Source organism: Camelus bactrianus, chromosome 1, assembly GCF_048773025.1.
Source record: "Camelus bactrianus isolate YW-2024 breed Bactrian camel chromosome 1, ASM4877302v1, whole genome shotgun sequence".
Lineage (NCBI taxonomy): Eukaryota > Metazoa > Chordata > Mammalia > Artiodactyla > Camelidae > Camelus > Camelus bactrianus.
In genome coordinates, this window is record NC_133539.1 from 120,794,500 (window position 1) to 120,809,038 (window position 14,539).

General features: G+C 38.2%; 1 protein-coding gene across 1 annotated transcript in view; it reads left to right on the forward strand.

Moving 5' to 3' along the window:
• Positions 1-14,539, forward strand: part of COL6A5 (collagen type VI alpha 5 chain) — a 117,120-nt gene that overhangs the window by 84,052 nt on the left and 18,529 nt on the right. The window contains 2 exon segments of the mRNA XM_010961237.3: positions 1,819-2,027; positions 13,777-14,466. Coding sequence (XP_010959539.2) covers positions 1,819-2,027; positions 13,777-14,466 — 899 coding nt within the window.

Here is a 14,539-nt window from a genome sequence, read left to right on the forward strand (position 1 = left end):
GAATGATGGCCATTCTGACTGGTGTGAGATGATACCTAATTGTAGTTTTGATTTGTGTTTCTCTGATGATTAGTGATATTGAGCATCTTTTCATGTGCCTGTTGGCCATCTGGCTGTCTTCTTTGTAAAAGGTCTATTCAAGTTCTGTGCTCATTTTTTGAAATTGAGTTGTTTCGGGGTTTTTGTTTGTTTGTTTGTTTTTGGTTTTTTGTTGTTGAGTTGTATGAGCTGTTTATCTAGGTTGGATATTGACCCCCTTGAGGGTTGTACCATTTGCAGATGTTTTCTCCCATTTGGTAGATCATCTTTTTGTTTTGTCAGTGGTTTTCTTTGCTGTGCAAAAGCTTTTAAGTTTAATTAGATCTCATTTGTTTATTTTTGCTTTTATTTCCTTTGCCTTAGGAGACAGATCCAAAAAAATATTGCTATTATTTATGTCAGAGAATGTTGTGCCTATGTTCTCTTCTAGGAGTTTTATGGTTTCAGATCTTACATTTAGGTCTTTAATCCATTTTGAGTTTATTTTTATATACGGTGTGAGGAAATGTTCTAACTTCATTCTTTTACATGTATCTGTCCAGTTTTCCCAGCACCACTTGCTGAAGGGACAGTCTTTTCCCCATTGTATATTTTTTTCTCCTTTATCAGAGATTCATTGACCATATGTGTGTAAGTTTATTTTGTGGCTCTCTTTCTGTTCCATTGAGCTGTTTTTCTGTTTTTGTGCTAGTACCACTTTGTTTTGATTACTGTAGTTTTGCAGTATAGTTTGAAATCCAGGATGGTGTATCTCCAGCTTTTTTTTCTCAAGATTGCTTTGGTAATTTTCAATGGGATTGTTTTCTTGCTTTCTCTTTCTGATAGTTTTTAGTTTATAGAAAAACAACAGATTTCTGTATATTAATCGTGTATCCTGAATCTTTACTGAGTTCATTTATTGGTTCTAATGGTTTTTGTGTGGAGGTGTTAGTTTCATGTCGTATGCAAATAGTGACAGTTTTACTTCTTCCCTCCCCATTGGGGGCCCTTGTATTTCTTTTGCTTGTCTGATTCCTGTGGCGACGACTTCCAAAACTATGTTAAATAGAAGTGGTGAGAGTGGATAGCCTTGTCTTGTTCCTGAATTTATGGGAAAACAGTTGACCTTTTCACCATTGTATATGATGTTAGCTGTGGATTTGTCATAAATGGTCTTTGTTGGGTTGAGATATGTTCCCTCTGTACTCACTTTGATCAGAGATTTTGGTCATGAATGGATGTTGAATTTTGTCAAATGCTTTTTATGCATCTATTGAAGTGATCAAGTGATCTTTGTCCTTCCTTTTGTGAATGTGGTGTATCACACTGATTGATTTGCAGATGCTGAACCATTCTTGCATCCCTAGAATAAATCCAAGTTGATCACTGTGTGTGATACTTTTATATGCTGTTTGGTTCAGTTTGCTAATATTCTGTTGAGGATTTTTACATCTATATTCACCAGAGATAATGGCTTATATTTTTCTTTTTTTGTAGTGTCTGACTGGTTTTGGTGTCAGGTGGCCTTGTAGAATGAATTTGGGAGTGTTTGGTCCTCTGAATTTTTTGAAATAGTTCGAGAAGGATAGGAATTTGTTCTTCTGTCTATGTGTAGGAGAATTCCCTTGTAGTGTAACGAATCTGAAGGAATTATTTGATTGAAATAAATTTAGATTTTTACAACTTAATCGTCTTTCTTTTAGCAAATGATTAAGTAACGATATTAAATTGTTCAGACATTTTATTTGTATTCCACAAAGTTATTTAGATCCACTTAAAACTTTCCTCTTTACCTTCTAGGTTTTCTTCTGAGCCGCATGAGATTTCTTCAGGAGAAAACAGCTTCATTGGTCAGGAATTAAGTGCTGGAAGAGACTCATCTTTTGTGTTGGGGGACAGTGGGAGTGACCATTTGGTTTACATTCCAAGCCACATGTTTATGCCACCGAAATTAATGACTAAGTATGAAAAAGATCAGGATTCTGGAGAAATTGCAAGTCTCACTTCGGGTAAGAAAACGAAAAGTTATGATGTGATGTGAAAGTAACTTGACTCTCCTCTTTTAACATTTAATAGAGAGTGAAATAAATAAGGCTGGTGCAAAAAGCAATTTTTTTTTTCAAGTTCAAGATGGTAGCTACAACTGCTGCTTTTATTTGAATTGAAGATTTAAATGGTCACAGGTAGCACTCTGGAGATCACTGACACAAGCTCTAAGAAATGAGCCTGATATTTTCACCAAATTTAAGATTTCTCTAGAAGCCACAACTTAGAAGGTAAGTGTGATGTCAAAGGAGCAATCTGGAGACTATCAGAGCAAAGGGGGGATTAAAATGACTTTTACAAGTTGGCCTGGCCAGTGCCCCAGAATTTATGAGCACTTGAGAAGGTATAAGCTTTTGTTTGTTTTTTTTTTTACTGAAAATAAAATAAACTCCCCACTATCTACTCGGTACATTTTAATGGCAAAGCAATAATGCTTTTTGTCAGGAGTTTCTATTTTCAAGCAAATCAGATACATAGAATTTTGGCTGCATTTTCATTTAAAAGGGTGACCTTTTAAACAGACTGTTCAGCTATTCGATCTATGCATCTAAAGTCTTCCAAAATGCTCATTTGGCCAGGATGCCAGCATTTAAAGCATGTGTGTTGCTAAGAATATGCAAGCTTAAAAGGAAAAGGGGAAATTTCATGCTGATTATTCATAAGAATGAATAATATTAATTCTTCGTAACTTCCCTGGATGAGTAAATGTTCTTTTCCTTGGATTAACACTTCATGTCCCTATATTGTCCCCCTGTTGCTGAAATATGTATATTTGAATTTTATCTTTAAAACAAGCTAACCTTTCCTTTATAGAAGCTAGAATGAAGAATTAAAAAGTCAGTCATTAGTTGAAAACTAAAACTTTTTTGAAAAGGTGATGAAGTGAAACTGTATATACGTGGTACTCTGGCATTAAGGCATCCAAGTGTGTGTATTTTTTATTTAAAACAACGTTTTATTGTTGGGCAGACATAGCTTAAAGAAGAGAACAGAATATTTGTCCTTCTTAATGGATGCAGCCAATCTGGGGTGTTTGCTCTAATGATACAGGAATTACAACAGCCCTCAAGGCACAGGAATTTATTCTGTTTTGGTTTAGAAAGAAAAAGAGAAGTTCTTCGGGCAGTGTTGTTGATGCAGGAAAAACGGTTGTGGGGCTTGAGGATGTAGCTTCAGTAGCTTCATATGTTAGTAAGTTGAAGGACCAGTCTAACTAGTCTGGGGGAAGGGGCTGGGATTCCCAGGGAGTTGGCCACTGCCCACTCTTTGACCTTTTGTGGCTAGCCTTGGGACTGTCATGGCACTTGTGGGTGTATTATTCACCATGTTAATATGTTACAATGAGCGTACAATGAAGCTCAAAGTCTACTAGAAGTCAGATCTCCTACCATCTTGAGCCTCAAGGCCTACTGGGGGTTGAATCTTCCACCATTTCGGTGTTAATTGCTGTTATCATTCCTTGAATGGCTGTGCCCTGCCCCCTTCCTGTCTCTTTGTCTTTTGTGATAGTATTGTTAGAGGTAAGCATTCTAAAGTCTAATAATTCAGAAGTGGGAACCTTTTCAAGAAAGACAGAAATAATTGGATATTTAACGGAAAAAAGATACCTTTTACCATCATCTTTAACGACCATCATTCAGTAATAATAGCAAGACTTTTCATTTGGTTTTTCAGATGTCTGGCAATTAAGATACTCATACCCAGTTTAAGGTCCAATTTGGCTGAAGAAATAACTGTGCATGGTTCTATAGGAAAAAAATGTCAATTTTCTCTTGCTCCCATCCCACCCAATTACTCTTACACTGGGTTGAAGTGTGTTGGAACTTCCGTGGAGGATTATGTGAGGCTGTGGTAGCCTGGAAACAGAGTCTCAGACCGAAGGATAATATATATTATTTTATCCTTTAAAATAAATCTGAGTCTCAGATCATTAAGTGCTGTCTGGGAACTCGTACGAGTCCTTCCTTTTTTTTTTTTTTTTTTCTTTTTTAAAATCATCTTTAGCTGGGTGGCAAAAGCTGCTGAGAACTTTATATGATGTGCCCCATCCTTGTGGAGAGTAAATTGTGCTTCAGATATTTTGTTTGGTCACTGAGAGAGGAGCTTTGATAAGTTGCAGATGCACTGCACAAATCGAAGGTCGATAACTTTCATAAGCACCTCCATATGCTATGCCTATTATTCATTTATAATGTGATTCTTTTGGCTGATGGCTGATTTGTGTGCCCTTGAATGGAGAGTCTTGGGGAAAAGTCAGGAGTCTTAACCATTTAAGAAATTTTTAGTGTTCCCAGACCACTGTGAGCTGGCACTGAGTTGTGTATCACTCTCTTTCACGAAAAACACAACCGCACTCTGTCTATGCCCCTCCCTCTGCTTCTTCCTCCCAGCTCCGATTTCCAAGTTCATCTTTAATTCCATCCCCTTGCCTGGCCCTCTCCACTCCTTCCAGCAGCTCAGAATCACCTGCAAGCCCTTCAGAAGCACAGAATCCTAAGCCTGTCTCAGAACTACTGCTTCATAGTTAGGAGTGTGAATGGCTACGAAAAAGCCACATGCTTTAAAACCACCATCGGTGATTTTTGTATGCCCTCATTTTTGAGATAAAAGCCACATGCTTTAAAACCACCATTGGTGATTTTTGTATGCCCTCATTTTTGAGATAAAAGCCACATGCTTTAAAACCACCATTGGTGATTTTTGTATGCCTTCATTTTTGAGATTCACTATCCCAGGGATTCTCAAATTGTGTCCTGAAGCCAGCAGCATCAGCACCATCTGGGAACGTGGTTGACAGGCACTCATCCCAGACTGAAGCAGACACTCCGGGGGTGGGGCTCAGCCGTCAGTCTTAACAAGCCATGCAGGTGATTCTGCTGCAGGCTGAGGCTGAAGACCTGCTGCTCCTGCTGCCAAAGTTGCTCTGTGTTCTCAGCTAAAAGCAATTGGGTAATCAGTCTCACGGAACAGAAGTAAGAATGCCTAGTTCCAAAGGATTCCAGGTGAACTGCATTATAATTTTGCTTTGCACATCCAAGAACGCTGTCCATCCATCCATCCATCCACCCATCCATCCAACATCTAACAGAACATTTTTAAGATTCAAACAGGTAGAGATTATCTGGAGATACTATTACGCATTTTGACCACGACATCCACGATATAAAAATTCGTTGGAAAATTCAGTTCCTCGTAATTACTTACCAGTGGAATACACATAGTTCTTTGGAATTATGTAACGAAAACTGGATGGTTTAATTCCAATTGAATTGCAACTAATGACCCAGTGGTGAGCCTAGCATTTTCATCAAAGATGCTAGGTTAACTAATAATTAAGATACAGTTAGTCTACTTTCAAGATTAAAGAGGGACAAGATTTTTTTTTAACATTTTTTTATTGAGTTGTAGTCATTTTACAATGTTGTGTCAAATTCCAGTGTAGAGGACAATTTTTCAGTTATACATGAACTACATATATTGATTGTCACTTTTTTTTTTTTGCTGTGAGCTACCACAAGATCTGGACAAGATCATTTTTTTTCCCATAATACCTAGTATTTATTAAAGACCTACAGTGACTGAAAGCACTTCTATACAGTATCTCATCTAATCTTCATAACATGGTCAATACTGTTCTCATTTTACAGTCAAGAAAACAAGCTTAGAGAGATTTAATAATTTGCCAAATGGCAAACATCTGTGCAAGTGACAAATCAGCAGTGCTTAAGCTCCTATCAGTTTTCCATGGTCCAAACAACATTTTATATATGAAAATAAACTAAAACCTGTGAAAAGGATGTTGACAATATATTCATTTGTTAGCTATTTTAAGCCATTAACAGTTATTTTATCTGATATCTGCAATAATTATTGATAATCACATATATTTGTGAATATGTAAAACTTGGAAACAAGATTAAGTATATTAACAATTTAGGCTGCTTTTCTGTTGTCACATAATTTCAGTACATTTATAATATTTCAAGTAGAGTAATCAGTTTAGTCACTTTTTAAGATTGATAATATTAAGTAAAATATTGCAAAGAGTTGAAGTAGAAGTTAAATAGAGGGGCTTAATTAAATAGCCAGGTTTGAATCCTAACCTTGTAAAGATGTGTTAATCACTTAATATTTTTAAGCTTCAATTTTCTCATCTAAAAATGGAATCAATATTTCTTTTTTAGCAACAGAATATATTTATTTAATTGAACTATAGTTGATTTACAATATTGTGTTAGTTTTAGGCATACAGCAAAGTGATACAGTTATAAATATTTTTTCAGATTATTTTTCATTATAGGTTATCACAAGATACTGAATATAATTCCCTGTGCTGTACAGTAAATGCTTGTTGCTTATCTGTTTTATGTATAGTAGTTTGTATCTGTTAATTCCTACTCCTAATTTATCCCTCCCCCCTCCCTTTCCTCTTTGGTAACCAAAAGTTTGTTTTCTTTTGTTTTTTTCTCTTTTTTTACTTTTTTTATTGATTTATAATCATTTTACAATGTTGTGTCAAATTCCAGTGTAGAGCACAATTTTTCAGTTATACATGAACATGTATATATTCATTGTCACATTTTTTTCTCTGTGAGCTACCATAAGATGTTGTATATATTTCCCTGTGCTATACAATATAATCTTGTTTATCTATTCTACAATTTTGAAATCTCTCCCCCCACCACCCCCTTGGCAACCACAAGTTTATATTCTATGTCTGTGAGTCTATTTCTGTTTTGTATTTATGCTTTTTTTCTTTTTAGATTCCACATATGAGTGATCTCATATGGTACTTTTCTTTCTCTTTTTGGCTTACTTCACTTAGAATGACATTCTCCAGGAGCATCCATGTTGCTGCAAATGGTGTCATGTTGTTGGTTTTTATAGCTGAGTAGTATTCCATTGTAAAAATATACCACTTCTTTATCTAGTCATACATTGTTGGACATTTAGGCTGTTTCCATGTCTTGGCTATTATAAATAATGCTGCCATGAACATTGGGGTGCAGGTGTCTTTTTGAAGTAGGGTTCCTTCTGGATATAAGCCCAGGAGTGGGATTCCTGGGTCATAGGGTAAGTCTATTCCTAGTCTTTTGAGGAATCTCCACACTGTTTTCCACAGTGGCCACATCAAACTGCATTCCCACCAGCAGTGTAGGAGGGCTCCCTTTTCTCCACAGCCTCTCCGGCATTTGTCATTTGTGGACTTCTGAATGATGGCCATTCTGACTGGTGTGAGGTGATACCTCGTTGTAGTTTTGATTTTCATTTCTCTGATAATTAGTGATATGGAGCATTTTTTCATGTGCCTATTGATCATTTGTATGTCTTCCTTGGAGAATTGCTTGTTTAGGTCTTTTGCCCATTTTTGGATTGGGTTGTTTATTTTTTTCTTATTGAGTCGTATGAGCTGCTTATACATTCTGGAGATCAAGCCTTTGGACAATATCATTTTTAATGAATGTTGAATACCAACCCAAACTCAGCCTAAGGCTCACTCATAGCTTTAAGCAGTCTCTGGTTTTAGGATGACTTCAACTGATATTCTTTTAATGAATTTTATGAAGTAATGAGAAGCAACACTTCCCTCCTCCAACTAGGCTGGAGTTGTGCTCAAGGGAATTTGCATGGATTTTATTTTACATTTTTATTTTTCTAACTTTAGTCTGATTATGCTGTATAGTCAGCTTGATTCCACCCCCCACCCCCCAACCCTGGGAGACTTACGCAGTGTCTACAGACACTTTTAGTTGTCGTTATGGGAGGTACTTCTGGCATTTAGTGGGTAGAGGCCACAGATGCTGCTAAACATTCTACAGTGTACAGGACACCCCCCCCCCCAACAAAGGATGACCCCGTTGGATTGTCAATAATGAGAGAAACTATTTTAGAAGAAAACTTCATGCCCCCAAGGTCATGGAACTCAAAGATTCGGTATAAGCACTCATGATTCCTACACCCTGTTTGCCATTTCCCATTGTACCCTCAGGATTCTGCTAATGTTTTAAAAAATTAGGGAATGGGGAGGGATAAATTGGGAATTTGGGATTTGTAGATATACGCTACTGTGTATAAAAGAGATAAACAACAAGGTCCTACTGTACAGCACAGGGAACTATATTCAGTATCTTGTAGTAACCTATAGTGAAAAAGAATATATGTTTATATTTCTATATGTGTGTATAAGTGAATCACCATGTTGTACACCAGAGACTAACACAACATTGTCAATCAACTATACTTCAATTAAAAAAAAAATACTATCACACAATGTAACATTTGAATACAAAGAGTTGCAAATCAAACAATTTAGCAAACTGAGCTATTTGTAGTGTGGAATATATTCTTTGGTTTTCCCATAGGTATATAGGATTACATAGTTTTATTCAACTGCATATCCTGCTTTGCACATAATATGTTATACATTGTACATATTGCTGCAAGCTTCATACTGATTTTTCTGTGTTCTTATAGTGTTACTTCAATGCATTAACTCTTTAATGAATGAATACTTTAGCTCTTTACCTCTTGTTGAACACTTAGCTTGCTTCTGATTTTTACTGTCCTGTGTTGAACTTAAATATATATATCTTCTGATGAATTTAAATATATACTGAAATTAAATGCCACAGGATTGGCCTCTGAGTCACACACTGGAACAGCCACCAAGCTGAATGTCCTACTGTCTCATCAGTACACATTCAAAAGGGGTCAGTAATAGAATTGGGATCATGTCTGAATTTGAAGGACATGTTTCAGGAACTCTATGGGGAATCTCAACTATCTTGATGCTCTTTGGGGTATAAACGGAGTCTCCTGTTCGTTTTAAACTGTAGATTGAAGTGATTGCATTTACTTTTGCTTGGAAGTTTATTGTAAAGTTATAGTTTGGAGTGTTCTCCTTGAAGACTTTTCATGCGGTGAAACTAATGTGAGCTGCGAGTCGAGGGTATGTGGACGATTTGTCTTCACTGAGGTCGCTTCTTGATGTCTCATGCAGTCGTTTGTGGCAACTAACGACTGTTCTGGAGTATTAAATGCGACACTTTTTTTCATATGGACCTGTTCCTAATGGAATAAAACTTGGGTAGTTGAAGTAGTAATTGGGTGATGGTGGGGGTGTGGGTGCAGCCCTCACTGAGGACTTACTATATGAAGGAACTCGGCTAAGCATTTCCATGGATTTTCCCATGAATATTCAGACATCCTTTCACACAGCAAATATGTATTTGGCTCCTGTTCTGAATTAAGCCCCAACCTAGTCTTTTGGGGGGTTGCAGAGATTTTTTATTTTTAAGATTCAGACAGAAGCCCTGTCTTCAAGGAGTTTGTAGTCTGATCGAGTGTACTCTGTGTGTACAAAAAATACCTTAAACAAGTCAGAAAGTATTCAGTTCAATAAAAAGTGTGGATGGAGCACTTTGAAGGCCAGCATTTATTTCATGCCGTACAGCGCTCAGAGCACTGCAGACACTGTCTCACTTGATGAATGAACAATGTGTGAGGAATAATAGTAACCACAGAAGTCACTGCTTATGTAGTGCAAATACGTGCCTTGCACTGTGCTGAGCACTTTATATATGTGATTTCATTTAACCTTTACCCCAGAAAGCATCATTATTATAATTACTGTTACATCTTATAGATGAGGACACAGATGCAAAGATTCAGAGCCTCCCCAAACACCACAGCTTGTCAGTAGCAGAGCCAGGACTCAAGTCCACACCCATCTTCACAAAAATGCTAATTTTTGACAGTGGTGGGCTGTGCTGTCTGACAGTGGCATTGTCCGCCTTTACAATGAGGAAATCTCTCCAGCTGCCAAATTTGAGAATAAGTGAAATCATGTCATCATTGGGAGAGTTATTTTTAAATAATCTTGTTGGTACAATTCTATTTCTAAATTAATTGAATTTCAAAAAATTCCTGCATATAACTCATTTGGTGGACTTAAGGATCTAGGCCAAGAAAGAGATTTATTCTGTCTTTGGGGAAAAGAATGAACTCTGTTTTAAGACAGTGACTCCTACATGTTCAGGAGAGTCAAGGAGAGAGGGACTCAGACACAAGACGAGAGAATTTGAAATGTATCAGTATTTCCCGTGGGCATAAAATCAGTGACACACAGTCCGAGACACACGCTTGTGCCTACTTCCTGTGTGCACCCACCTCGAGCTCGACCAGTGACCTCACCAGACAGGCCTGGGTCGGTGGTGTTGGCTGGAGAGGCGTGTCAATTACTGCCATCACGTGCGTAAGCACAAGAGCATGTGCTGGTATGCGTGTAAGTTGTGTGCCACGAGTACCAGCTGACTTTGCCCTTTTTGGAAATTTTGGTTTGCAGAGAATATAGTATCGTGGGTAGGATTTCCAGGTGTCCAAGACTTTCTACTTGTTTTCTTCTTTCTAAAAATTGTGGTGTATTTAGGATGTGCCAGGCGCTGTGAACATTTTATTTAATTCTCTCCAAAATGTTATAAGGTTGTAGTTGATTATTACAATTTTACTAATATTTTAGGTAATGCAACCGAGGCATGGAAGAGACGTGGGGATCACAGAGCTGACAGATGATTTAGACAGGACTCGGTCCCCAGAGACTCCGCTCATAACCACTGCTCTATAATGTCTGGAGAATTTTAAAAATTGCAAATTTTATTGAATTTGTGTACCTGCCTACTTTGGGAAGAAAACTTTCTTTAATAGCTTCAGTCAGAAGGAATAGCATTGACTGAGACCCTGGTTCTTCAAACCAGGTCCTGGGACCTCTGGTGAGGTGGCCGATGTGTCCCTCAATGTGTCTGCTCCACCTTCATGTCTGATGACCAGTTCTTCAGGGTGAGTGACACAGAGCTGGGTGCAAATCCTGCCTGTCCTACATACAGGCTGTCATTTCTTGGCCAAATGGTTTGGCCTCTCGAAGCCTCAGCTTGCTCCTCTGTAGAATGGGCATGATAATTCCACCCTCATAGTGCTGTGTGGAAGATTAAGGGAGAGAAGGCAGGCATGGAGCAGAGCACAAGACTGGGAGCAGAGTGGGCGCTCAATTCAACACTTGAGAGTGGGAAAATGGAAGAAAGCATCGCCAGCCTTGCGGGAAGTCTATTTTATTTTATTTTTTTATGGACGTGTAGTTGATTTGCAATGTTAGTTTCAGGTGTGCAGCAAAGTGATACAGTTATACATATATGTACATACATGTATACGTGTGTGTGTGTGTGTGTATCAGCCTCGTGGAAAGTCTTATAAAAAGGGTTAACTGGAAAAATAGCTACTAAGTTCATGTGGACAGAGATGTGCACATCAAGGAGCTACAGTCATCCGTGTGCCTTGCCAATGGAGAACATACGATTGATTTTGGCCCCTGAACAGATTCCAAGGCAGACCACAAGATAACTCATTGCACATCTTGAGATTTCCCACAAATTCCATGAAAGGCAGCGTAGCTACTTCACACGCATATGCAATCCCAGTCCAAATGGCTCAAGTCTTTAGATTCTCCCTTGCCCCTAAATAGCATTTCCACCTCCACTTCTCCCGAAAGTTACTGGAGCACACTTGGCGCTGTGGCTTAAATCTTAGCCAAAGTTAACCTAGTCTCTGGGGGCGCTTCCGTGGAAATCCAGCTGGATACCCCATTCCTTTCAAACCAGTTCCACGAGAAGTGAGCCAGCTCTTCCTCATCTGCCATTCTGGGGAAATTCTTCCCAGTGTTGGAGATGGGATCGGTGTGTTGGTGACATTTCCAGAGAATACACAGAACTGCTGTGAGCTATAAATATACTTTATCCACACTCCTGCCAAATCTTCTTGAAGGAAAATATTTTTGAAGACCCAATCTCCCCAAGTAAGATGATTTAGACTCAAAGTAGGATAATCATAGGTGATTACTGAGTGTTTGACTACATTTTAGAGTTTTAGCATTTACCTTCTTTGACTCTCATGCTCGTCCTGCGAGTGGGTAGAGAACCTAGGTCTAGAGATTTTTATAGGTGAAATACACCTCCTTAGAAAATAGTTCTGCTGGGTACTCTGGAAAAGGATTGAGATTTTGCTCACTTATAAAGAGAAAACTAGGGGAGGGGGAAGTAACATTTCTGGTGTGGGCAGTGTATGAAAAAATATTTTACTAACATGATAAGTCAATCCTCCCTCTTCTTTTAATTGAAGTATAGTTTATTTACAATATTATATTAGTTTCATGTATACAACATAGTGGTTCAATATTTTTATAGATTGTATTTCATTTAAAGTTATTATAAAGTATTTGCTCTATTCCCTGTGTGGTGCAATATATCCCTGTAGCTTATTTACTTTTTTACATAGTAGTTTGTGCCTCTTAATCTTCTTCCCCTCTCTTACCCCTCTCCCCTTCCCTCTTCCACTGGTCACCACTAGTTTGTTCTCTATATCTGTGACTCTCTTTCTGGTTTGTTATATTTATTCATTTCTTTTATTTTTTAGATTCCACATAAAAATGAAAACACAGAGTATTTGTCTTTCTCTGTCTGACTTATCTCACTAAGCATAATAATACCCTCTAGGTCCAACCATGTTGTTGCAAATGGCAAGTTCCCACTCTTTTTTATGGCTGAATAGTATTCCATCATGTATGGGCCACATCTTCTTTATCGAATCATCAGTTGACAGACATTTAGTTTGCTTCCATATCTTACCTATTGTAAATAGTGCTGCTATGAACGCTGGAGTGTATCATTTCCAATTAGTGTCTTTGTTTTCATTGGATACATACCCAGGAATGGAATTGCTGGATCCTTTGCTAGTTCTGTTTCTAGTTTTCTGAGAAACCTCCATACTGTTTTTCACAGTGACTGCACCCATGTATATTCCCACCAACAATGTTCTTGAGTTCTATTTTCTCCACATCTTCACCAACATTCTTATTTGTAGACTTTCTGACAATAGCCATTCTCACAGGTGTGAGGTGATATCTCATTGTGGTTTTGATTTGCATTTCTCTGATGATTAGCAATGTTGAGCATCCTTCCTTGTGCCTGTTGGCCATCTGTATGTCTTTTTTGTAAAAAGGTCTATTCAGGTCTTCTGCCCATTTTTTGATTGAGTTGTTTGTTTGTTTGTTTTGATATTGAGTTTTATGAGCTGTTTATCTCATGTGGATATTGACCCTTTGTGAAACATATAATTTGTAAATATATTCTCCCCATCAGTAGGCTTTTTGTTTTATCAATGGTTTCCTTTGGTGTGCAAAGGCTTTTAAGTTTAATTAGGTTCCATTTGTTAATTTTTGCTTTTGTTTCCTTTACCCAGGAGCCAGATCCAAAAAAATTATTGCTACAATTTACATGAAAGACTGTTTTCTTATGTTTTCTTCTAGGAGTCTAATGGTTTCTGGTCTTACATTTAGGTCTTTAATCCATTTTGAGTTTATTTTAGCATATGGAATGAGAAAATGTTCTAATTTCATTGTTTCATATGTAGCTGTTCAGTTCTCCCAGCACCACTTACTGAAGAAACTCCTTTCCCTGTTGTATATTCTTGTCATGGATTAATTGACCATAAGTGTGCGGGCTTATTTCTGGGCTCTCTATTGTATTCTAGTGATCTGCCGCAGGTGTGGGAAGGAAGCATGAAGGAAGCATGAAGACACCCCATGCTGTGTATCTGCCATCCTTGGCTAGGAGTTCCAAGTTTATCCTTCTACTAAAAACAGTGACTTGAGTTATTCTGTTGCAGGACATGAAAACCATGGCAGAAAAGAAGAACCAGGTCTTGCTTATGAACCTAGCACTGCCTCTCTTCAAGAATATTACATGGATGTGGCTTTCCTCATAGATGCTTCCCAAAGAGTAGGAAAGGATGAGTTTAAGGATGTGAAAGCGTTTGTAACCTCGGTGCTTGATTACTTCCACGTGGCCCCAGACCCACTGATCTCCATGCTGGGAGACAGGGTAGCAGTCCTGACCTACTCTCCTCCAGGCTACATGCCCAACACTGAAGAATGCCCCGTCTACCTGGAATTCGATTTGGTCACTTACAACAGTAGACACCAAATGAAACAGCATCTCCAAGACTCTCTCCAGCAGCTCAATGGAGATGCTTTTATTGGCCAGGCCCTACAGTGGACAGTGGACAATGTTTTTGTAGGAACCCCCAACCTCAGGAAAAACAAAGTGATCTTTGTCATATCTGCTGGTGAAACCAACCCTTTAGACAAGGAAGTTTTAAGAAATGTGTCTCTGAGTGCCAAGTGTCAGGGCTACTCCATATTTGTGTTTTCCTTTGGTCCTGTGCACGACGACAAGGAGCTAGAAGAATTAGCCAGCCACCCACTGGATCATCACTTGGTCCAGCTTGGCCGGTCCCACAAGCCAGACTTGGACTATATCGTCAAATTTGTCAAGCCGTTTGTTCATTCAGTCAGACGTAAGTCGTTGAAGTTTTCCTCTTCTATTGCATTTGCAATAGAGTCAATGTCTCTTTGTCTAATTCACTAGTG